Source organism: Orcinus orca, chromosome 7 (genome assembly GCF_937001465.1).
Source record: "Orcinus orca chromosome 7, mOrcOrc1.1, whole genome shotgun sequence".
Classification (NCBI taxonomy): Eukaryota; Metazoa; Chordata; class Mammalia; order Artiodactyla; family Delphinidae; genus Orcinus; species Orcinus orca.
The window spans coordinates 113,649,209-113,675,524 of record NC_064565.1 but is presented as its reverse complement, the minus strand read 5'-3'; the positions used below and the strand labels follow the sequence as shown (position 1 = coordinate 113,675,524).

The window sequence follows — 26,316 nt, the reverse complement described above, 5'->3', positions numbered from 1 at the left end:
GAAAACCTCAGAAAACCCAAATCAAGAAAGAGTCTACAGAATAATTGGCCTGAAATCATTGTCAAGGTTACAAATGGCAAAGACTGAGGAACCATTCCAGCCTGAAGGAAACCAAAGCAGCTAGACAGCTAGACACACTGGATGAGTCTGGATTGGATCTTTCTGCCGTGAAGGACATTATTGGGACAACAGATGAAATCTGAATGGAGTCTGAACATTAGTTGGCAATAGTGTATCCAAGTTAACTTTCTGATTTTGGTGATATTTTTGGTTATATAGGAGTTGGTCCTTGGTTGTAGAAAATACAGACTAAACAGTATTTGGGGATGATGGGATATCAGTCAACAACTGACCCTCCAATAGTTCAGTAAAAGTTAAAAAGAGAAAAACGTTCTTTGTACTGTACTTTGTACTGTACTGTACTTACAACTTTTGAGATTCTTTCAAAATGTAAGAAAAATTTTTAAATATCTTGAGCCTTGAAAAATAAAGGCCGCAGGCTCTTGATCTAGATTCGCAAGTTTGACTCTGGCTCCATTATTTACTAGGTGTGAAAGCAAGTTACTCCGGCTTGCCTTGCCTCAATTTACGCATCTTTAAATTGGGGATGATAGCAATGCTTAACTCACTGGAGGCACGATGAAGAAAACTAAGTTAATATCTATAAAGTGCTGAGAACAATGATCAATAGCGAACATGCATTTCCTGTTTATCTCAAGGATTTAAAAGTGCTCTCACTTCAAGGCCTTTGCACCTGCTGCTCCCACATCAACCACTGTTGCCTGGATACTTTCTATTCATCCTTCAGGTCTCACTTAGCTTCTTCCCGAAAGCCCTCCCTGACCCTCCATCCCTCCGTCCCACTTCCTGCCTCAGGCTGCATTAGAAACTCCTCTCTCAAGCTCCCATAGTACCATGTACTATCCCCATCATAGGTATTAATTTATCATTTCCTGATGACTTATCTTTTCTATCAGATGATACTTAGCTCAAGGCATCTTTGTGCATGGTCATATCCTCAGGCCTAAGATAGTTAATGAATGAATGAATGAATGATCTGGTTGCACACCTCCCCTGTCATAGATTTGAGAATGAAGCATCCTTTGTTTGAGGATGTGATTCCAGGCCCCAAGTCTGGAGGGCACCATTCACACTGTCATCTATGTAAAAGGGCCCCCTGGAGTTGGGCAGTGCACAGCCTGAGCTGCTGTACATGGCAGCCCTGAGGACAAATCAACAGTTGCCTTCATAGATGATCTGTTCTGTTACCCATATACCAGTAGGAAGAATGAATCATTTTTATGGTTAGCTGCTCTAAAACAAAAATCATTACTCTCGGCAGATGCTTCACCCTGCAAACCAGAGGAATCCATTTATTTATGTGTTCTGTCATTTAATGAATATTTACTGAGCACCTCCACTGTTCTGAGTGCTGATTTCTATCAGAAAATTCCTTATTTGGTGACTCAGGGGAACATTTAGCAACCACTTCCCTGAAAACTTCCCAGAAAGCCTCAGTGCCCTAAAGCCTATGGTCCAGAAGCCTATTGTTGGGCTTTAGTTGTGTGGTTCTGGCGCATTCCTTCTTGGAAAGGTTTCCAGGCCCCAGTCACTTCAACTCATGCTCCATGGAAAGAACTGTGACCTTGACTACGTGTCCTGGAGCATCCACAGAACAGCTCTTCCAAGGAAGATTCTGGCTCTGGGCAGATCACTGAGAAGTTTGTGCCACTTCATTTTCATAAGAGGATGTATGTCAACTATCCTCTGGCCTGATTTATCACCATTTGTTTCTCATTCATTCATTTTGAGCACATTGGTCACGTAGGAGTAGCAGTCTCAGATTTAAACCATCAATACCAAGAGGTGGATACACCAATCCCTTTTCAAAGGGAGATTGATCAAGGCAATTGATTACGTTGCCAAGATTTTCCAGCAAAAAGATGGCAAAGTCAGAAAATACAAACCCCCAAAATGTTGTTTGGCAAATAATACTATTTCCTTGTAGAAAGTGACCCATGAAGTTAACTAATCTACTATTGGAAAAACATAGTAATCACTGTGAGAATAATCAATAAAACGGTACTAGATGCAATGATAGATCATCTCCCAGAAATCCTGGAACTCTTAGGTTGGCTAGTAGATAAAGCAGTGTACAAGAAAAAAGCAAATGCCAAGCAGCAGAAAAGGTTCTGAAATTTAATAAGTATCACCCTGCTCCACAGACTCATGAGGGATCAATTAAATCAATGGAAGAACGTATGGACAACATTTAAAACAGTACTTGCCACATAGGAGGTGCTTGATAAATGTCTGCTGGAATTTGAATAGCTTGAATTTCCTCTGCAATTCTTATACGTATTAACATTTCTTATATTACATGGTTCTTAGGTGTTGTCCTTGGATTTATATTCATATTTCCAGTTTCCATTAGCATTACTCTGGCTTTATTTTTTATTTTATTTTACGTTTAAATTTATTTATTTTATTTATTTATTTTTGGCTGTGTTGGGTCTTCGTTGCTGCACGTGGGCTTTCTCTAGTTGCAGCGAGCAGGGGCTGCTCTTCGTTGCGGCGCGCAGGCTTCTCATTTTGGTGGCTTGTCTTATTGCAGAGCACAGGATCTAGGCGTGCAGGCTTCAGTAGTTGTGGCACGTGGGCTCAGTAGTTGTGGCTTGTGGGCTCTAGAGCGCAGGCTCAGTAGTCGCGGTGCACGGGCTTAGTTGCTCCGCGGCATGTGGGATCTTCCCAGACCAGGGCTCGAACCCGTGTCCGCTGCATTGGCAGGCGGATTCTTAACCACTGTGCCATCAGGGAAGTCCCACTGGCTTTATTTTTAAAGAGCTGCCTTAATCACCATGCAGAACACACAGGTTCCAGGTCCTTGCCTGATGTGTGAGCCCCAGCCTGTCACCAACAGAACCCTCCTGGTGGCAGCTGAAGGTTTTGCGGCCCTTTTATCCTTTGGTAACCTGGATTTTGTCCCTGGACGGCACCAGGCCCTCACAGGGCTCTGTGCTTTCCCTCCACCTTTCAACTCTAGCAGCAAAGCCTCCACTAAGCCTCACTTCAATGTCCTGCCTCTGGCTTACGGTATAAGTCAGCCACAGACAGACAAATACTGTATGTTTTCACTCGTGTGACATCTAAAAAATAAACAAATGGACAAAACAGAAACAGACTCACAGATACAGAGAGCAAAGTAGTGGTTGCCAGTGGGGAGAGGGGGAGGGACAAGATGGGGGAAAGGGATTAAGAGACACAAACCACTGGATATAAAATAAATAAGATACAAGGATGTAATGCACAGCACAGAGAATATAGCCAATATTTTATAACAACTTTAATGGAGTTTAATGGAGCATAATTTGTAAAAATATTGAAGTACTATGTTGTACACCTGAAACTAGTATTGAAATCAACTACACTTGAAGTTTAAAAGAGGAGATACCATAAAACACTGCCACTCAAAACTTCCCGTCACACTGACTACAGCAATACCATTGAGCAAGTCATCTTTCACACAAGAATCCATGGGAGTGGGCTTCCCTGGTGGCGCAGTGGTTGAGAGTCCGCCTGCCGATGCAGGGGACGCAGGTTCGTGCCCCGGTCCGGGAAGATCCCACATGCCGCGGAGCGGCTGGGCCCGTGAGCCATGGCCGCTGAGCCTGCGCGTCCAGAGCCTGTGTTCCGCAATGGGAGAGGCTGCAACAGTGAGAGGCCTGCGTACCACAAAAAAAAAGAATCCACGGGAGAAGTGACTTCTTTCGCCTACAAACAATGTACGGGGATTTCCACTGCACGTAAAGGAATTGGGGGGTGATGGGCGGGGTGCGCCGGCTAGAGAGAGAAAAGAGCAAGTGATGTGGCCCTCGGCACCCTGGTGGCACCAAGGGCAGGCAGCACGCAGCGCCCTGGAAGGGAGTGTCAGACCTCCCCCCTTGCTTTTCTCCTCTCTGATGTGGGTAACTGGCACTGCCTGTCTCTTAAACCCTGACACTGCCAGCCATGCGACTATAAAACCTCCAGATTAAGATCTTGACTCCACACTGTAGGATAATCACATGCTCTATTTCGGCCAAGTTTACTTACTATGCCGGGAGTCAGGTCTTCCCAGGTTGCAAAGTCACATGCCAGCCAAGACAAGGCCATCACACCTGGCCTGGGGAGACATGTAAGAACCTGTGTGTGAGCCAAGGAGATGAGATGCTGGATTTGGGTTCAGGGCGGAACAGCAAATCACAGGTAATTCATTTTACAGAGTCTGCTACATCTAAAGAGGGCCACAGGAAGTGCCTGGGATGATGCATGCGTGGAAAACCCCGTGCTGCCGGAGGGTAACTCCTGGTCAACCAGAGAGAGCTAAAGGGACAGCAGCTTCGGCAGAAAGGACCCAGTGTCTTTGTTCACTTTGCAGTCTTTGCTTTGGTGAGTGTCAAACACACAATGGGACAGTGACACTGGTTGTCCTCAGAATTTTCTGGCAAAAAGCTGAAGGAATGTGGGGTATTCCTCCTCCAAGACACCCAGTGACCCCCCTGCCCAGTATTCATGGCCTCCTATTGAGTGTGGGCTGGACTTCATGACCACTTCTAACTGATAGGAAGGCTTAAAGGCATGTGGATTAGAGTCAAGGTCATAAAAGGCAGCAGGCATTAGTCTCTCCCTCTTGTGGATCACTCACTCTGGGGAAACCAGCTTCCATGTCATGAGGACACTGGGTAGCCCAAGAAAGGCCCACATGGCAGCAGCTGGACCGCATCCCCGTGAAAGAAACATGTGCTTCCTGGCCCAGGAGAGAATAAATGTTGCTGTAAGCTGCAAAGTCATGGGGCCATTTGTTACACGGCAATAGATAACTAATACATTGGGAACATTCTATAAACTGCGCTAGAAGGTAAAGTCTACCCATATATACAATATGCTGGGCAGAATGCTTGGCATCATATCCCTCTGACCCCATCTGTCTTCCTCCTGTTCCCCTGCCAGCTGGGACACTACACACACACACACACACACACACACACACACACACACACACACAGGGCCCTCACAGCCCTCAGGCAATGACTGACACCACAGTATAAAATTCCAGCTTCCTTGTGACCGAGGGGCAGTTAATGTCCCACACCCCTGTGGGGGCAGCTGAGACTGGGACTCTGCCTGAAACCCTCTGCTTGGCATTTCTTCTCCCTGTCCTGCTTCTCCACTCCCTCACTCGTTTCTCCTGGGAGCTCCTCCTTAAGGAGTCATCTGCACTTGAATCTTTATCACAAGGGAATCTGACCTAGGATACCCCATATTAAAACCCGGCCTCCTTGAAAAAAGAAAAATAAAGATGCCAAGTCTTAATTGAAATTTCCCCTTAAAGTTATCAGATTCTTAAAGAAATTCTTCCATTTCCATAATTAAGATAACTTTTAAACAAAGAAAATCTGTTTACAACTTTCAGTGTACCATTTATCCAGTAATTTTTCAAGAAGTCTTTACTAGGCCTCTATGATGGGTAAGTCAATAAAATAAATCCTTCAGCAACTATAGATGAAATAATGGGCCCTCAATGAGCATCTTTTCGGAAACCATCAGTGTAATATTATCAGCATGGTGTTGTCTGTTGTTTTGGGGCTTGCACATAATGACCATTTAAAGTCAATAACATACGGTATTTGTCTTTCTCTTTCTGACTTACTTCACTCTGTATGACAGACTCTAGGTCCATCCACCTCACCACAAATAATTCAATTTCGTTTCTTTTTATGGCTGAGTAATATTCCATTGTATATATGTGCCACATCTTCTTTATCCATTCATCTGTCAGTGGACACTTAGGTTGCTTCCATGTACTGGCTATTGTAAATAGAGCTGCATTGAACATTGTGGTACATGACTCTTTTTGAATTATGGTTTTCTCAGGGTATATGCCCAGTAGTGGCATTGCTAGGTCGTATGGTAGTTCTATTTTTAGTTTTTTAAGGAACCTCCATACTGTTCTCCACAGTGGCTGTATCAATTTACATTCCCACCAGCAGTGCAAGAGTGTTCCCTTTTCTCCATATCCTCTCCAGCATTTATTGTTTGTAGAGTTTTTGATGATGGCCATTCTGACTGGCGTGAGATGATATCTCATTGTAGTTTTGATTTGCATTTCTTTAATGATTAATGATGTTGAGCATTCTTTCATGTGTTTGTTGGCAGTCTGTATATCTTCTTTGGAGAAATGTCTATTTAGGTCTTCTGCCCATTTTTGTATTGGGTTGTTTGTTTTTTTGTTATTGAGCTGCATGAGCTGCTTGTAGATTTTGGAGATTAATCCTTTGTCAGTTGCTTCATTTGCAAATATTTTCCCCCATTCTGAGGGTTGTCTTTTGGTCTTGTTGCTAACACATATACATGGAATCTAAGAAAAAAAAAATGTCATGAAGAACCTAGGGATAAGACAGGAATAAAGACACAGACCTACTAGAGAATGGACTTGAGGCTATGGGGAGGGGGAAGGGTAAGCTGTGACAAAGTGAGAGAGGCATGGACATATATACACTACCAAACGTAAGGTAGAGAGCTAGTGGGAAGCAGCCGCATAGCAGAGGGAGATCAGCTCGGTGCTTTGTGACCACCTAGAGGGGTGGGATAGGGAGGGTGGGAGGGAGGGAGACGGAAGAGGGAAGAGATATGGGAACATATGTATATGTATAACTGATTCACTTTGTTATAAAGCAGAAACTAACACACCATTGTAAAGCAATTATACTCCAATAAAGATGTTAAAAATAAAAACTAAAAACAAATATATTTAATGCTCCATCTATTCTACAGAAAGAATATAGATAACAATTTTTAAAATCAATGTATTTTGGCCTAACTCTGCAAAGAAATAAATAGCAAGTAATTTGTAAAAATAAATAAATAAATAAATAAAAATGAAGTCAATAACGAGCAGCTGCGTGTTGGACGCTCCGGCGGGTGCGGCGGCCGAGTCGTCTGCAGGGGCGTAGAGTGTGGATGCTCAGTACTCACTCGTGGAATCAATTACTGGACACTTGGCAGCGCATACACGTTTGTCAGCTTTTCTTCCTTTTTTTCTGAAGCACGTGGTGAAATCAATCATCTGTTGGTGAAACTGACTGAACCAGCAGACAAGGCAAGTCTGGTTTTGATGGTGACAGTTTCAGAACAAACTGTCTCAGAGGAGGGCAGGGGGATAGGCAGTGGTGAGGGGACCTCCTGGAAGTAACCTGAGGTCACAGCAACTGTCAGGACCAAGAGCCTCCCCTGACCCTCTCCTTGCCCTGCTGGCCCTGGAACAGCACGCGTCCATGGAGAGAGGTCCTGCGCCCTTGGTTGTCCTTTCTGTAAAATCGGAATACAGCTCTTCTAGCCAGGCCTTCCTCTGCTCCCCCAGACCCTCATCTCCTAACACCCTGCCCCACACCCCAGTGGGAAAGTGGAGCCAGGAATCCCGGGGCGGCGTGTCAAGGGAGAGTGGCTGCAGGGCCAACCCCACTGCCCATCCCTCAGCAGCCCCGGCAGCCGCGCTGATACTTCCACTCACACGTATGATAGAAATGTTCTTTTCCTACAAAATGGGCCACGTTTTTTAAATTAATGAATTTGTTTGTTTAATTTTTTGGGCCGTGCTGTGCAGCTTGCGGGATCTTATTTCCCCAACCAGGGATTGAACCCGGGCCCTCAGCACTGAGAGCTCAAGAGTCCTAACCACTGGACCGACAGGGAATTCCCAGGCTACGTTTTTTAAAAAACGTATACAAACAACACAGCTCACTGAATTTACAAATCCATTGGAAAACCATAGAAACCCTAAAATTAAGACAAGCAAAAGAGGGCTTCCCTGGTGGCACAGTGATTAAGAATCCACCTGCCAATGCAGGGGACACAGGTTTGAACCCTGGTCCGGGAAGATCCCACATGCCGCAGAGCAACTAAGCCCGTGAGCCACAACTACTGAGCCTGCGCTCTAGAGCCCGTGAGCCTGCACTCTAGAGCCTGCGAGGCACAACTACTGAGCCTGCGCTCTAGAGCCCGCGAGCCACAACTACTGAAGCCCGTACACCTAGAGCCCGTGCTCTGCAACAAGAGAGGCCACCGCAATGAGGAGCCCCCGCACAGCACTGAAGAGTAGCCCCTGCTGGCCGCAACTAGAGAAAGCCCACGCGTAGCAACAAAGACACAATGCAGCCAAAAATAAATTAATTAATTAATTAAAAAAAAAAACACAAGCAAAAGAAAAACATTACTGAACCAGGCTGGGTTCGCCCCACACACAGCAAGCCAAAACGCTGAGGCTCCGAGGTTTGCAGCAAGGAGAGGGTTTATAAAGAAGAATCATGGGCCGACACGTGTGGGGAGCATGGGAAGCACGGGGAGCGTGGGAGAGTGGGGAAAGGAAATTGGGAAAAGGTGCAGTCATGATCACCCTGCTCAGGTGCAACTAAGCTACAGGCCTCTACACGTCCAACAATGGAGGCTCTTAGCACGATCTGAGGGTGGGGTTTTCAGTCCTCTGACGTCAAAGGGTCACCCACTTGCTTGTGCCCAGTTGGAGGGTCAGTGGTCCTATCCTGTCTTAACCATCCCAGCTCTAACCAGATGCGGCTTTCAGCTCAGCTCAAACTAGAGGCAGCTGACTCCAAGTTCCTCGAAAACAACTCAGGCAAACATCTCACTGTTTAGGCTAAGTGCCATTTGGAAGACATGCAAGTCTTAAAATGACCATAATTATTGAAGGCAGGTGAAATGGATTTGACTAATAATTACTCAGTTTCAAAAAGATTATTCACAAAAGAAAAATACAAAACCATCATAAACACACACAAAAAACCAACTTCACTAGTAAAGAAAAAAATGCGAAACAGAACAAGGTTTCATTTTTCATGTACCAAATTGACACATTGCTTAAAATTCAAATATTGAATACCGGAAAGGGTACAGAGAGAGACACTGGTTGGGTGTAAACCGGCATGACCTTTTGTAATTTCATGAAATATGTGAAAAGCAATAAAAATCTTCTTAATCTTGACCAAGAGTCTATCCTAAAAAAATGATCAGAAATCAGACAAAGGTATTTATCACTGAGCTGCTTACACTTCATTGTGTCAGATGCCTGTTGAGCAGGTACGATGGTCCAGGCTTTGCTCTAGGTACCAGGGGGTCAGTAGCGGACACAGGAGACCAAAAGCTCTGCCTTCCTGGGGCTCCCATTCCGGGAGGGTCTCCCACGCTTGGCAAGGTGACTGGCAAAGGCCACCTCATTCCCTCAGCCTTTATACCATCCCTAACTCAATATTCTATACTTTACATCCGACTGCATTTAAAATTGATTGTTAATACGGTTTTTTAAACCAAATGTGCCCTTTCTCTAAATACTTCTTTTCCTTTCCCCCAACTTCTTATAAAGAAAGAAATTTAACCTACAGATATACCCTCAACCTAGACCTCCTAAATGATTAACACCTTGCATATGTGTATTCTCTTTCTCCCTCTTCTGTTTCCACTAAACCATAGGAAAGTAAATTGCAGGCATGAAACACTTCACCCCTAAATATCCAGTGCAAAGCTTCTAGGAATCAGTATTCTTCGACATGATCACAATGCCATTATCACACCTAAGAAGATTCACAATCATTCCATAATCTACCTACTAGCCAGTCTATATTCAACTTTCTTGCAACTGTCCCCAATATGTCTGTTTTCTTTTCTTTTTCTTTCTTTTTTTTTTTTTTTTTGGTGGCTCTGCTGAGTGGCTTACGGGATCTCAGTTCCCTGACCAGGGATTGAACCCCGGGCCACGGCAGTGAAAGCTCCAAGTCCTAACCACTGGACCAGCAGGGAATTCCCCACAAAATGTCTTTTACAGCTGGGATTTGTGAATAAAGGTCTAATTAAATTCTGAGCACTGCATTTGTCAGATGCTCTCTTCAGACTCCTATAATCTCAACAGTCTCCCCATTTTTTTCCATGACTGACTTTGCGAAAATCCAGGCTTATCAATGGCAGAATGGCCCCCCTTGTGTGTCTGACTGCTTCCTTGTGCAGACTTTTAACCTGTTCCTTTACCCCCTATATTTTCTTTAAACTGAAAGTTAGGGCTAGACACTGGGTTACATTCAGGTTAAACATTTTTAGCAAGAATGCATCTAGGTGGTGTGTACTTCAAACTGCACCCCATCAAGGGGCACTAATGTCAGCTGGCCTGCTATTCCTGAGGCTAAGTTTGATCATTTGGTTAATTCAGGAGCTGCCAGACTGCTCCGAAGTAAAGGTACAATTTTTCCTTTCGCAACTAATAGGTTATCTGGAAAGTGATAGTTTGAGAACATGTAAATATCCTTTTTCCTACTAATCTTTCATTCAGTGGCTTTTAACATCCATTAATGATCCTTCCTGTATCAACCATGACGCTGGGAATTGTAAAATGAGAATGTTCTGTTACTCCTCCACTTGTATTAGTCGATATTCTTCTGTGATGAAGACTCTCCTTTGTTTTTAGTTCTCCTTTGTTTCTGAGTTTCACTATGGATTCATGGTGGTTGATGGTTGTTGTTTAATTCAACGTGTCGGGTGAATCCATTACTGTCACTAATTTGGCCAGTAAGAGCCCCTTTAAGATGGCTATTATGTCCCTTGGACACATTCCTTCATATCCTTGAGTATTTCCTTACTTTCTGACACAGGAAGATACTTTATATAATTTCTACATCCCAGACCTGAAGTCAACCATTTCTCCAAGGAGCCCTAGTTTTGGAGCAGAATGATACTTAGAAACCAAGATCTTCAGGCTGTATGTGCTCCTTCCTACTGGAAGGCCATCGCTTCTAGGACTTTTCAGTGGACAGAGCGAGGAAACATGTTTGTGCTTATGTGTGTGTGCATGCATGTGTGTTCACAGGGACACCTTCAATTCCAACCTGACATACAGCATTTCTCCTCTCTCTCCCTATTCCATATTTTCATCTCCGTTTTCTAACAGTGAGGCCCTTGGGTCTCAACATCAATGTGTTATAGGATAATGCTCTATTCTACAAATACTCAAAGAAGAATTTCACAATTAATCTACCTATACCATAACCAATAACGAATCTACTATATTAGTTTCCTAAGGCACTGCAACAAACTACCACAAACTGGGTGGCTTAAGAACAACAGAGCTTTGTTCTCTCACAGTCTTGGAGGCCAGAAGTCCGAAATCAAGGCAGGGCCATGCTCTCTCTGAAAGCTGCAGGGGAGAACCTCTCCCATGCCTCCCTCCTAGATTCTGGTGGTTGTTGGCAACACTTGGCGTTCCTTAGCTTGTAGATGCATCACTCCAATCTCTGCCAACGTCTTCACACAGTGTTCTCCTGTCTGTATGTCTGTGTCTCTGTGTCCAAATTTCCCTCTTCTTATAAAGACACCAGTTATTGGATTAGGGCTAATCAGTATGATATCATCTTAACGCCATTACATCTGCAAAGACCCTATTTCCAAATCAAGTCACATTCAAGGTACGAGGCATTAGGACCTCAACACATCTTTTCAGGGGACACAATTCAACCCGCCACACCTACAAAGTAAAATTTAAAATGTCTTTGCTTTTTTTAGTCCTAGAATAGATCTCAGTAATGGCACAAAGACAGAGCACTACATTAAAAAGTTACTTGAATTTTTTTGTGTTGTTATATTACCAACTTGATAATTACTTAAGTTCATTTGTTTCAGTTATTTTCAATTCTAGGGTTTGATTCCCCCCCCCATACTTTTATATTTTTAAAAATTATTTGAATATGTAAAACATCTACATGGTTATATATTCAAAACTATATAAAAAGTACACTCAGAAAGGTCTTACTCTCTACCCCAGCTCTGGAAATAACCGTCTTTACTGGTTTCTCTTCTTTCCTTCCCGTGTGTCTCGTTTGGGGTGGGGTGGGGTGGGGTGTGTAACTGTGTGGCTCCCTCCTCTTTAGCTCACAGACTGCATGTGCTCCTCCATACCTTGCTTCTTTCATGTAGCACTGGAAATCACTCCCTCCCAGTTCAGAAACGCCTTCCTCACCCTTGATTCTGCTACGTAGGACTTCGTCGGGGTGACTATACCATGGTGTGGTCAACCAATCTTCTTTGGATGGCTATGTAGGTTGTTTCCAATATTTTGCTCTAAAACATAATGTCATGAAGAATGACCTTCGGCACATCTTATTTTGTATTTCAGGGCGTGTCTTCTGGGTAATTCTGAGAAATGGAATTGCTGGGTCAAAGGGGAAACGCGTGTTGTTTCAGTCCGACTGGGCCACTCTAACAAAATAGCATAGACTGGGTGGCTTGCGAACAGCGAACACTGATTCCTCACAGTTCTGGAGGCTGGGAAAGCCAAGACCAAGACGAGGGATCTCTCTGGGGTCTCTTTCATAAGGGCACTAATCTCATTGATGAGGACTCCACGCTCCTGACCTAATCATCTTCCAAAAGCCCCACTTCCGGCACCTTGGGGGGTTAGGATTTCAGCATACGAATTTGCGGGGGACACAAACAGTCCATTGCACACATGTGGTTCTGTGAGTTAGGGTCAAATTCCCTTCCATATGAGGTTGGACAGTTCTGCTCTCCCATCAGCAATGCATAAGTGCCTGTTTGTCCTGAGGATTTTCAATTCGGTCATCACAGAAAATTTAGAGCACTCCATCTTTAAGACCCGCACACAGCTGGTGGAGATTCACAACATGTGAAGTGCTGAAACGAAGGCCTTAGGTTATAGAAGGGACACCATGTATTCTCAGATGCTCCCAACAGGAAGGAATTTTCCAGTTCAGTTCTATTGTTTCCCTGACTCACTGTGTCTAGGAGGCTTTCCTGTCTCCTGGTAAAAATCCTTCACTTCTTACAGAAAACACTCAACTGATGACAGGTTAGAGCCTCTTTCTTTTTAAAGAACAAATGCTAATTTCAAAGGGAAGAATGTATTTCTGGTGAGCTTCAGATCCTCCTCTGAGACCCCTTAGAAAAGACCCTCATGGTTAGGAAGAAAAAGGAGACTAATAAGGACCTTCTCTTTACCCTGAGCCTAACAGAGAAACAAGCCTCGAGATCCCACTGACACTGTGACAAATAAAAGCTACTCCAAGGGCTGAGCAACACTTTAGAAATAGCAATAATTTAGCATGCAGTCTTCACTGCGTGGAAAAAATGAGACATGGGTTTAAAATTAGGAAAAGAAGCATCAACCGGTCAGCTCAGGGGAGGGGTGAACAGTAAATAGGTAACGAAGCAAAAGTGAAATTTCACTTCTTTGCTGGTAAACTGACATTTCCGCCGGGGAAGGGATGGTACTTCAACTAACAGTGCACTCACCTGTTAAGGCAGTAGCAAGGAGAGGAAGTTTGTATTTAGTGGGTGAAAGGAAAGGGTTTGTAAATGTTTCTATGACTGTAATTTACCAAGCGCTGGGATGAGACCAAAAGAACGACTGTGCTTTCAAGCCTCCTCCACTCCACCTCCATTTGGTGACTATGTCTTCCAGGATGTACAAGGTCTCTGCAGGCACAGTGAGGGGGTGGACATCAATCAGGCTGAGTCCTGTCTCCATGAACAGTCCAGGAGGACAGAGAATTCATTCTCCAAGAAAATGATCACGCCTTAAAGACAACCTTGGTGAAGTGCTACAGGAGACCCTAAGTGAGTGAATACAGCCTGCCATGAGATAGGATGCAGGGTGGGCTTCATGGAGGAGGTGGCATTTGAGCCAGCCCAGGTGAGATATAGCCATGCAGGAGGGCAGGTAAAGGCTTGTGGTGTTAGGAGACCTGCCTTTGATGGGAGGCAGTCATTTCTTTGATGACTCCTTCCATGGGACAAGGACTTCAATGGAAAAGGAAAGAGCATTCTGGTTAGAAGTTGTTCACGTGGGTTTATGGAAGGAAAAGGGGAATTTCTGGAAAAGGGACTATTTTTACAACCAGGCAGATTAGAATATCAGGTAAGTGCTTTAATTTTAGAGATTGTCAGGAAGTAATCTACTGCAAAATTTGAATTTGTGATTCTTTGGAAACTGAAGAGCTTTTTAAAAGTTAGGTTTATGTAATGAATTGAGGTGTTTTCCCCCAAGTAAATCTAGAGAACACAAAATAGATAAGCCCCCTTTTTCAAATTCATCAGGATTCCCTATGGTTATGTGAACACTTTAAGCTCATGTTCTAGATGTATGCGCATTAAGGGATTGATTTTTTTTAAGTAACTTTTTTCCCCTTATTACATAAGTGACACATTTATTGCAAAAAAAATTTTTTTTGTTAAACACATATGAGTAAAGAGATGAAAATTCCCTCAGAATCTGACCAATCAACCACAAGTACTGTGAAATGTTTTTGGTGATCATTCTTCCAGTCCTTTTCAAATACATCTGTATGCTCGAAAGTCCATATATATAACTCTATTTACAAACAAAATAAGATCGTGCTACCATCCAGTTTGGGAATCTGTTTTTCTAGTCAATATATTATGGGCATCTGTCCAGATTATTAAAGATTTTCTAAATCATTTTAGTGATATTCCATTTTAGAGACATGTCATAATTTAAACAGTCGATTTCCTATTATTGGACTTTTAGGCTACTCCGAATATTTCACTGTTATAAATAACACTGTAATAAATATTTTTGCAGCTAATTTTTCACATGGATTCTTACAGTTCATTAGGATACATTCCTAGAATTAGAATCTCTTTGCCAAAGAGTATGAACATGTGCAGATTTATGATAAGGGTGTCAGAGTGCCCTCTAGAAAGGTGGCACCAATTCACACTCCCACCTCCAGAGGCAAACGACAGTTTCCAAGCCTTGGCTAACACTGGCTGATCATTTTTTAAACTCTTTGATTGCCGTGTATCTGCTGTGCTTTTGAAATATCGTGCTTTCTCTTTATTATAACACTCATTTGTTTGTTGTACACTGTGGTCACCAGTTCCCTTATTTTAGAGCCTTCCAAAATACCCAACAGTAGTCAAAAGCTTTGAATTCCTGGGAAGAAAGGCATTTTCATCAACATGATGACAGGCAGTCAAGGACCTGGAACCAGGCACTTTGTCTGGTGGGACACCTCCTTTGTGCTCCTAACAGCTCTTGTCATAAAGTGACCAGTCTCTACCAAAGACATATGGGTCTTTTTATGAGACTCTAAATCCTTGAACATTTAGTCCTGGTGACTCAACACAAAACATTCTTTCTACTGGATGTTAAGGGCGAGGTGGTTTGCTTCAGTAGGAAATGAAAAGTTGTCATGCTACGTACTTCTTGTTAAGGAAAATATTTCTCTAAAATCCAATTATTTGCAATTTTCAAAGAACAATGTGTGAACAACGTCTAGTTATTAATTTTGTTAACTGCATGCTTTTCCTTCAAGTATATTTTATTTATGAATGGACATATTTTTCTTTCTTGTTTCATATCTTAAATAGTTTTGCTACATTTGGTTAATAGTTAAGGCAATGCATTCTCCATTACAATAGCGAATGTATTTTAGCGTCAAATGTAGGCTTCCTAAATAATAATAATATCACTTTCTATTTGTATAGTATACTATAGTTTACAAAATGCTCTAATTAATATAGCACTAAATTAGATCTAGCTATATAGTTTGTAAGGTGATTTAAAATGAATAAATGTTTGAGTGGAAGCAAGAGGGCTATCAATGCCTTTACAGTTTGAGTTCCAACTAAGAGTGTATAAATGCTAATGGCCACAACTTAAAATGTAAATTGTTAGATTAGGAATGTACCAAGGCAACTCCTAATCTCATTTTCTCCAAATTTCATCCTCAACGTATTTTGGAAATAGCAGTATTTTCTCTTAGGTCCCCCTTATTTCAGAAATGCTCCTATTGGTCAAAAGTATATGACATCACCCATAGCCAACATCCTCAGGCTGTCTGTGCCCCCAGCTCCTTGGTTAGGAATGTTCCAGAGAAACCCACATCCCAGGCCCGCTCTCATTTTCCGCAGTTTCAGACAAACACACAACATGATAGTGTTTTATCCATGAGTTATTTTGGGGAGCCTGTTTTGAGAAATACATTTCTATCCAGGCCATACAACTGTCTGCATGTCATAATTGACGATACGGCCACCATTTGTCTCAACCTTTTAAGGACAGTACTAAGGATACATGAACCATCAAATTGCTTTGGAAATTCCGACATTGCACTAGCCAAACAACATCATCCAGGCTGCCTCTCACGCCTGGAAGTGGAGCAAAGCTTGGCTGCCTATTTTTGATTCTGAAAATGTATTCAGCGGAGCACTATCGAAGCTTGGGCAGCTAAGCCCTCGGACCGCGATGCCTACTTCCCATGATCACTGAAACCTGTCCAACACTCGCATATCTTCTTAAATCAGACAAAGATTTGTACGCATCTCTTCATCCCTCTGGGCTTTTCCCTATTTAACCAAAACTATAACAACTGTCCACCATAGCAACCACGTCTAAAAAGAACAAAACAAAAACAAAACGCTCCTCACTTCACCAAAACAACGAATCCAGTTTTAATGGGCTTTTTGACTCACCACAGCAGGTCAGTTACCTCCCCCACGCTTGAGGCACCAACCCCAGAAACCTGCTAGTTCCCAAAGAGGGCAATGAAAGAATTACCTTCTAACCCAAGAAGGCCAAGATGTAACACCAAGCGAGGGCTAGTGCTAGACTCAGTAACTGTAGAAGAAAGAATGAAACCAAGGACATGTCCACATAACACCTACCAACTTCCCCGTATTCACTTATTCACTGACTATTTCCCGATGCCTCCTGGCTGGGCTGGATGCTGGGGAAGCAGAAATAAATGACATCTTCAGAGCTGCCCCACCCCCAAATCTCAGGTCACTGGGAAGAGAAACCATGCAAGTGGGTGATAACAGGGCAGAGCTAACAGAGCAAAGGCAGGGCCATGGGAGCTCTCAGGGGTGACCCAGCTCCCAACCGGCGCGGTCCAGGCTGCACATTAACTCCATTAGCAATGAAGTACCAGCAAGGTACTGGGGAGTCACTGAAAACAACAGACGTGCGGAAACAGATGTGCTTGAGGGAAACTAACCTGGCAGCGGCGTACGGGGCAGACTGACAGAGAGAAAAAGAGACCAAGGAAAGGAAGGCTGTAAGAGGAACGTGGTCACTGTACTCTAAACCAGATTCAAGGCTTGCAAAGTTAGGGTACAACCCACAAGACCACCCTCAGTTCAAAGATTCATGAGAAGGACTCAGAGCTGTTACTGATGGTTATGGCTTATTACAGAGAAAGGCTACAGTTTTAAATCAGACAAGGGTAGAGATGCATAGGACAGAATCCAGAAAGGCTCCACTCGGAACTTCCAGTTGCCTTGTCCCTATGAAATTGTGGACAGAGCTAACATTCCCGGGTAACAGCATATGACAATATTGCCAACCAGGAAGCTCATCTGAGCCTGGGTGCTCAGAGTTTTTATTGGGGCTCCATCAGCTAGAACTGGTTGGCCACCCAGATGGCTGACCTCAGTCTTCAGCCCCTCTGGAGGTTGAGCTATTGTCACGTGGCCCAAAGTCTCCACCTTATCTGATGTGGCCCCAGCCCCCAGGTAAGCAAAGACACTCTTATCAGACATTCCAATGGCTTAGAGGTCACCTCCCGGCAGCCCAAGGAAAAGGTCAGACCTCTCTTTGGGTAAGATTAATTCTTTACTAAACAGGGATAAATTGATTGTGTTTTAAACTTATTTCTGTAACGTGTTACAATCCCACATTTACAAATTATCCTTCTGAGAATAAGTAAGGAAAGATCTCCCCCTCCACCTCACCAGTAAAATACTTCTAACCACACAACAGAAGAATCTAAATTCGGAGAGTCTCCTCGTGGGGAAGTCTTTTTATCCACTGAGTATGGTTTCTCTTGGAGCTGCAGTGAGAGAGGCTACATCTTGTCCTTTTCCTAACTTTCACCTGGATCTGGGGGGTCCATTTAGCCTCAAGCCTGTAGCCTTCTGGGGACTGACTGTTGGTGCTGCCTCTCTGGTTTAAATGTGTTGATTTTCAAAGCAACTGAAAAAGTCTTTTAAGAGTGACAAAAATAAACTGTGTTTATGGATTTAAAAGCTATAGTTAATTAAAAGTTATCAAGCACCTGTTTCTAGAAGTTTTAAAATGTATATTTGAGGATTACCGTCTCACTACAAAGTCATTTTCCTACTAGATTTAAGAATACAGATGTGTTTTAACCTGTAATAATCTGGTGGCATACCATATGACCCTAAAAATATTTAGAATAAGAAAACAGAAACTTGCAGTTCCTTAATCCACACAAGGTAGTCTTGACTTACTAGCACATGCTTCCAAAATCTGCCATTAGCCAGTTTTGTTATCTTGGGCTTGTCATTTTAACCCTCTGGTTCTGCTTCTTTTTCTGTAAAAGAAGAGTTGGACCAGATCATTTCTAAGCTTCCTTCTGCTTCTAGCAATTCTCCCTCAGAATAAAGTAACATTTTATAAACATAAATGAGAACACCTGAAGGCTGAGGTTGCTACATAAATAAGAATCCACTTTGTTTCCAGTATTTACCTTTTATAACCCAAAGGAAGAAATAAAGAATCTTTAGATAAAATATATAAAATAACTAAATATTTTTTTAGATAAAATATATAAAATAACTAAATATTTTTTTAAAACATATCATTAATTCCTTAACAAATGCTTACAGAGCACGATGGACTAATCAAATATAAATATTTGAAAATCTTTAGATAAAATATATAAAATAACTAAATATTTTTTAGATAAAATATATAAAATAACTAAATGTTTTTTAAAACATATCATTAATTCCTTAACAAATGCTTACAGAGCACCAACGATGGACTAATCAAGTATAAATATTTGAAATATTTCCCTCTACTTTATTTTGTGAATGATTTAGGGCAAAATGTCAGTTAAATGGAGATTTTAATCATAGCCTGCCCAGTAAGCACTAAGTAGGATTGAAAATAGAACACGGGGAATTTAGCTTAAGGTTATATGCCTTCAGAGCGCAGTGACTTTCTAAACTGATTTTATAATTAGAAGGGTATTTTTAGCTTATTTTTCAATTGGAAGGTTTTATTATACTCATCTTAATACATGTAATTCACTTGAATATCTTCTGATTTTTAAAAAAAATGAGTCTTTTCTCCTCAGTGCAACCAAGTGTGAAAGTGACAGCTTCCACTTAGTGTTACGTCGAATTTCAAGGGCGGTGAAACCATGCAGAGCAGCAGGTCCTAGTGACTGCCCAGCCAGTGCACCTCCTTGGACCCCGATGAAAGATGAGTGGGACACCAGGGTGCCCACCCTAGAGGAGCCCATGTCTTAGTGTAAGGATGGCCCTCTTCACGGGGAATTACAGTGCCAGGCAATGCCGCTGGTTATACAGGGTTAAGGGCCTGGTGGGGATGCTCCAGGGAGCCTCAACCAGTAACGGTGAGGATTTGGGGGGTAAGGTGGGCAGTTCTAGCCAAGGAAGATGGCAAGGAGTGGGACACCTGGTAAAGAGCCCATTACAGAGGCAGAAGGTGGCCTTCACCCACAGGGGATGGGACTCCAATAGAGGTTTTTAAGCAGGGGAGGGACAAAAGCCGACCCACAGGTTAAAAAGGAGACAGAGAGAAGGATGGACAGAGAGAAGGATGGACAGAGGGAAGGAGAGGTCTAAATACCAAGGAGGGGACAGCTTTGAAAGCTTTTGGGGATCCCGGGGGCTCAGTGAGGCATTGACATGTGGGGTGACAGGAGGTACAGGAGCGGTTGAGGCTGTCCCTCACGTTCTGCCTGGCCTCCTGGTTGGCTGCTGGTGGTGGTGGGGATGTGAGTGTTTAGCAGACATCCAGGTGAAGACTGCCAGTGAACAGATGAAAACGTAGAGCTCAAGAGAGGGCTGTCCGGAGATACGCAGAATGAGTCAAGAAAGGAGTGGCTTGGGTTGGAAAGACAGAAGACCTGACGGTTGTCACGCAAATATGAGGCCTTAAGGGCAAGAGGAGATCAGACCTGTCCGTTCTGGCCCCTCGAGGGGAACGAGGGCTAAGAGGCAGCTTTCGGAACTGGTTTGCGTCAACCTGAGCACCGATGGAATGCGTAGGACCGCCGGCGTCGCCAGCTGAAGTCTGGGAAAGGGAGTTCCCCTCTTGGCAAAAAGGCCCCTTTCTAAGCTGCTTTCTCTCCTTTTCCACTCCAACTCTCCCTTTACAATTGCCGCGCTCTAGACGGCTGGCTAAGGAATGCATTAAAGCCAACCTACTAACTAGTAAGTGAACCCCTCGCAGCAGGAGTATTTGCATCGAAAAACGAGGAATTTGTTAATTTAAACAAATGCCCCGTGGGTAGACTGTGCAGGGGAAGGTGCCGAGAAGATTTTCCACTTTGGTCTGCACAACCCACCCCGCCAGGTACCCTCCGAAGAGCGGGAACTGGCTCTGGCCCGCAGAGACAGGCCGCCGTCCCGGCACCCGGCACCCGGCACTGCCCAGGGGAGCAGGGAGCGGAGGGGCTGCCCTCAGAGAAGGCCACCGGGCAGGGCTCCAGTTCTCTTCCTGGACTTGGAGTCGGATTTTGGAGTTGTCCGTCTAGATTTCCAAGTCACACGGGACCATTCACACTCCCCTCGACTCCAGTTTCCCATTTTTGCTTGCTCTCTGTATCCGGAAGCGAGTTGAACTAGCTAACACAAAGGTGCAGATTCCGAACGTCATTGTGACCGGGCAGGGAAACCGGGTGGAGGCTTGGGGGCACTTTGTTTCTCCTCCACTCCCTCCCCTATACCCACCCCGTGCTGCTAGGGCCTCGGGGTAGCCGGGGTCAGCCAGACTCGTCCGGGAGAGGCTTCCGCGCTGGCCCCCTCTCCATAGTCAGGTCAGGAGCGGATATCCTCGAGGGTCCCTCGAGGCTGGGCCCGGAGCGACAGAGGCGGGGGTCTCCGGGCGGGTCCCTGTGAAGGACCTCATAGGATGCGCGGGGTGGGCAAGACGGAAGTTCGAGGGCGCGCCGGGCAGAGGGTCACCTCGCCCCTACCTTCCAAGTTCGCCCCGTGAGCTGGCGGGATGTGGCCAGACGGCGAGGAGGGGGCGGGAAGACGAAGGCGCAGCTCGCCGGCCCCCACCCATCCTGCCCTCCTCGTCTCCCCTGCCGGGGCAGAGCCGCGGCAGAGGAGGGAGGCGCGGACCTGGTCGGCGGTCCCGGGCAGCAGTCGGCGTCCGCGGGCCCTGGGTCGCGCCCAAGGCCAGGCTCCCCCGCCCGGCTTCCGCCGGGCCTCGCCCCCGCCGCGCGCGCCCCACCCGCCTCCCCCGTTGCCGTGGCAACCCCGGGAGCCTCCAGGCGCGCGCCGGGGCGCCTGCTGGAGCTCTTGGCAGCGGCGGCGGCAGCGGCAGCTCCGGCTCCAGCTAAGCGCGCTGCGACCCTGCTCCGCAGCCCGCTCGTCGCCCCCCGCCCGGCTCCGGGCCCCCAGCGCGGTCCCCGACCCGGCCCCAGAGCCTGGCTGGCTGCCGGCCCCCATGGAGCTGCTGGCCGCAGCCTTCAGCGCCGCCTGCGCCGTGGACCACGACAGCTCCACCTCGGAGAGCGACGCGCGCGATTCAGCGGCGGGACACCTCCCTGGCAGGTGAGGACGAGCGGCCGTCCCGACCCCTGCGCGCCACCACTGCGCGCCTGTGGCCCCAGCTTGCGTCCCTGGTCGGGGACGCCTACCCGAACTGCCTGTCCCGCGCCCCCCGCCCTGCGGGCCCCGCAGCCCCTCACTCCTCCCGCGGCCCCCATCGTGCCCGCACGCCGCCTGAGGTCGGGGGATGCTCCCCAGCCGGACCGCCGACACCCCTGTCCCTGCCCCGGACCGCCTCTCGCGCCCTCTCTCGGGCGCCCTGGGCGCACGCGTCCCGTTCGGTGGCCCCTCTCCGCGCCGCGTGGCCCTGGGACTGGAGGATCGCTACCCAAAGGGGGCCAGGGGCCGTGTGACAGCGAGCGGCGCGGGGTGCGCAGCAAGCGCAGGGACCCTGGCCGCTGGACCCGTCCGGGCGGCGGGGCGGCGCCGCGAAGCGGGCAGGACGCGCCAAGTTTCCGACGCCTGCCCGCGAGCTCCGAAAACATGAAGGTTTGGGTGGGCTGGTGTGGGAATGAATTACCCGGTCGCGCCCTGATGCGGTGACAAAAAGGGCCTGTGGGGCCTGCGTGGCAGGGAGCGGCGGCGGCCGCTCGGCCTGGACATCCTGGTCAGGGTCCATCTGGCCAGGGCCGCCTGTGCGGACGCCTCTCGCGAGCTGGCCGAGGTGTGTCGTTGCTTAAAAATAACCGGCTCCTGCCTCTCCTCTCTCTCTGGCAGCGAGTCGTCCTCCACCCTGGGAAATGAGGCCACACCCGAGGAGTGCCCGGCCCTCGACAGCCCCACCACGCTCACCGAGGCCCTGCAGATGATCCACCCCATTCCCTCCGACTCCTGGAGGAACCTCATCGAACAAATAGGTGGGTGTCCCCAGCGGCGACGGGGCGTCACTGGGGGAAACGTTGGTTCCTGGCGGACTCTGAGGGCTCCCCTGCTTGTGGGATGCCCTTGCATTTCCCCTGGACAGATGTTTCTGACAAGGAAGGTTACTGATATATTTGGTTCTAAATGGTTCCAGAGGCAAAACTGCCGCGTTTTAATAGTGGCTGTATAATTGGGCTTTAGCAAATGCATTTCTTTCCTGCTCTCTTGGAGAGGTGTGCTTGCCCAGCTCTTTCCTGGGGAGGGCTCTCTGTCCTCTTGTGTCTTCTGCCAGAAAGTCCAGGGGTTAGGTGCTTATGGGCCATGCAGGAGGGGATGCTCCATGCGTCCCCCCGCCATCTCCACCCGGGGGCCTGGGGAAGACCTGTAAAGGGAGGGGACCCTGCAGAGGGGACTTGTGGAGAGAGTCAGGCTGACTGGGGCAATTCAGAAAGGGGTGGCAGTGGCAGACTTGGCACAGGGGAAGGAAAGGTAAGTAGAGAGGAGCTGGGAGCCCCAGAGGCCCCTGGGTTAGGAAGGGAAGCCTGGCTCCACCTGCCTGTCCAGAGCATGGCCAGAAGTGCAGGGCATAGCCCGCGTGTCCAGCTCCTGCACAGCTGCAGTTGAAGCTCTGTGAAAGCAGAAAGTGGGTTGAGAAGGCATCCCCAAAACCCGAGCGCTCTCATTTAAAAGTCAAAGATTGCTGATGACATCAAACTAGCTCTCATCTTCATCACCAGAGGTGGCCACAAGTGGGTGACATGGGTTCTTCGGGAATGGTACGGCATAGAAATCTTTCTGTTCTTCAGGGTTGTCAGAGCAGAATTTTATTCGTTAAATTAAAATTTTGGCTTGAAAATTTTCTTTCCTAAATTCATCATTATTGTTCTCCATCCCAAACACTCAGACGGACATGAAGTGTCTCCAGTGGAAGTGGAGCTTCCATTGCCCCAGGAGACCCATGTTTAGGAGACTTTTTGGGCAGGTTCCCTTTCCCCTGGCTGGGGTTTATTCTGGACTGAACCCTGGGAGGAGCTGAGCCCTTGCAAAGCTGAGGGTGGAGCGCACACTGCATTCTGTTAAGCAGTGCTGACTCCAGGGGTATTGTTCCTAGTGGGCCCCCTGCGTGTGGGCTGGGTGGTGATGGTGGTGGCGGTTTTTCCCTTTGTTTGCTGGCGGAAACGGAGAGGGGCTGATCTGAGGACAAACACACCCGAAAATCCCTTTCTTCCACCTCTACCACATTGCCCTTTATGGCAAGGAGGGCCACCTCGGCCTTGGCATGTGCTGGAAGCCTCGAATTCCACCCTCTAGAAAGGGATCCTCTGGCTGAGATCAATGTCAGGACCAGGAAGGAAATCGAGGTGGGAGTGGGGAGATCCGTGCCTCCTCTCACGGAGAGAGAGGCTCCCTTCTGCAGTGTGGGCGTGTGGAGACCTCCTTCCTGGAGAGCCCGTGGCATAAGCTCAAAGCTGGGAGTCGGGAGCCCTGAGCTCTGGTACCTGCTCATCCTGGCCCTCAGTTTCCTCATTTGGTAAACAGTAGAGACTGACATTCTGAGGCTTTTCTCCCACTATCTCCTGGTGTAATGGTGACTATGTGTTTCTGGCCCCTGGGCTGGATCCATGGTCGGTGCTCAACAGATGTGCTGAATGACAGCACAGGACCGAGGCTGCCTTCTTCTCACATCCTTCATCATAGACTCGAGGCTTATGCCAAGCAGGTTGCTACAGGAGGCCAGCTGCTTTTAGCTCACCGAATGAAGTGAATTCTTTGCCAGGTATCAGGAAAGGACAACGCGTTCCTAAAGACACAGTGGCATTAAGGGGGAAGGAAAGTGGGAAGGCTATATGGGCATCTTGTAGACCACTGTGTTGAATTTTGCAGTGGCTCCCACCCAGGCAAGAACAAAGTGATGCCAGGACTATGCATGATGTGGTATACAGCTGTCATTGTAGTTGGTGGTGGCCCTGAAGATCATAGACCCTGAGACCCTGTGATTGTGTGTGTGTATGTGTGTGTGCACACGTGTGTGTGTGTGTGCTGTGGTTGTCTCTGGCACCTAACAACTGCTTGGTGCATAGAAGATGCTCACTAAAAATAAATGAATTCTCTGCCCTTTAGAAGTTCTATCTGAAGGATTCAAAGAAAAAAATTATTCCCTTCAGAAGGTGAGATTTTGAAGGACTCCAGGAGCTTATCCTCCTTCTGCAGGGTAGCTCAGCCAACCTGATATAGATCATTTTAATTAGGAGAGATGGGAACTGAGCCTTCTAATTCTGCATGAATATAATACCAGGTGCCAGCTTTTACAGGTAAAATCAGTTTTGCTTACTGAATGTACAAAAGAGAAAATAGAAAAACATGATATATCAACAGTATATCTCTACTACAAAAATTTAATCAGATAACATAGCTCCTCAGGTAAGGCTAATAAAAATAAACAGGTGGGCTTTCCTGGTGGCGCAGTGGTTGAGAGTCCGCCTGCCGATGCAGGGGACGCGGGTTCGTGCCCCGATCCGGGAAGATCCCACATGCCGCAGAGCGTCTGGGCCTGTGAGCCATGGCCGCTGAGCCTGCATGCCCGGAGCCCATGCTCTGCAATGGGAGAGGCCACAGCAGTGAGAGGCCCGCGTACCACAAAAAAAAAAAATCAAAAAAAAAAATAAACAGGTCATGAAAATGGTTACATAGTGTGTCAAGTAACTCTTTGTAATCATAGTAACTCCAGGAAAATGCGTGTTTAAATTCATATTCTGAAGACTTCAGACAGAAGTATGAAGTTTTAAGAAAATGCTAAGATTACTTGTATTGGGAGTCTTTGGCTGAGTGTAATAGAATATCCAGCGCCGCCCCCCCAAAAAAAATGACCTTAAAGAATGAAAGTATTCTATCTCAGTTGACTCCAGGAATGAGGTAGGAAATTCTGCATTTGGTTCATTAAGTCAAGCAACCACCTAGTTCCTTTCCCTCTACCATTCTCAGCATTTGGGCTTCATATCACAAGATGGCTGCCAGAGCTCCATGCATCACATCCTCAAGCAACCATGTATAAAAACCAAAAAAAAAAAAAAAAGAGCAGTTTGTCTTCAAGTGTCTCCTGGGGAGGGACATCTTTTTGAGAAGCCCTTCGTAAAGATGTAAGATGTCCCCTTAGTCTCCTTGGCCAGGTCATGTCACATGCTCATGTCTAAACCCAGCAGTGGCAAGGGGAAGGGAACCATCATGGTAGGCTTTGATCAGTCAGCATTCATCCACTTCCCTGAGCACAGACTAGGTCAGCACCCAGACAAAAGCCCTCCCTGCCAGCCGGGAAGAAGGGCTGTGAGGGGATAGAGGAGAGGCAGCCACAGTGTCTGCCACAATGTGATTTCAGAAATATTACTTTCAACCCAACTACCCACAATGCTGATGTTTTTGTCTCATTTCAGCATATGTATCACATCATCATGTGAGATGTTGGAGATAGCGTTTACCCATGATTTACCCATCATGCTGACCCATGGTACACACGATGTGCCGTGTAGCATGCATAAGCCATATTTTTGAACTTTCAAAAAGATGCCAAATTGGTTAGATATTTTTGAGAAGCTTGGAAACTGCATTTTTAAAGGTGCTCAACTCAACAAATATGTGAGTACCTACTCTGTGGGAGACACTGTGCTAAGCTTTGAAAAGTGAATCCAAGTCAACTCGTGGAATCCTGGTTTCTTTAAACCTCCGTAAAAACAGTATCGGAATCACAGGAGATCAATTGGTTCGATGTTGGCAATAGTAATCATATCTTGTGCTCATGACTGAACCGGTTTATGTAGTGACTTTAAACCTCTG

The 26,316-nt window shown here is 46.2% G+C and overlaps 1 protein-coding gene across 3 annotated transcripts in view; it reads left to right on the top strand.

The window, feature by feature from the left end:
* The window catches only part of NGEF (neuronal guanine nucleotide exchange factor), a 112,701-nt gene that overhangs the window by 51,304 nt on the left and 35,081 nt on the right, over positions 1-26,316 (top strand). Inside the window, exons 1-2 of one of the 3 annotated variants that reach the window (XM_004262577.3) lie at positions 21,074-21,630; positions 22,345-22,484. In XM_004262577.3, coding sequence (XP_004262625.2) covers positions 21,074-21,630; positions 22,345-22,484 — 697 coding nt within the window. Of the gene's footprint in view, positions 1-21,073; positions 21,631-22,097; positions 22,117-22,344; positions 22,485-26,316 lie in introns of those variants that run through there. The other 2 variants (XM_049711941.1, XM_004262576.3) reach the window with 2 other exon arrangements.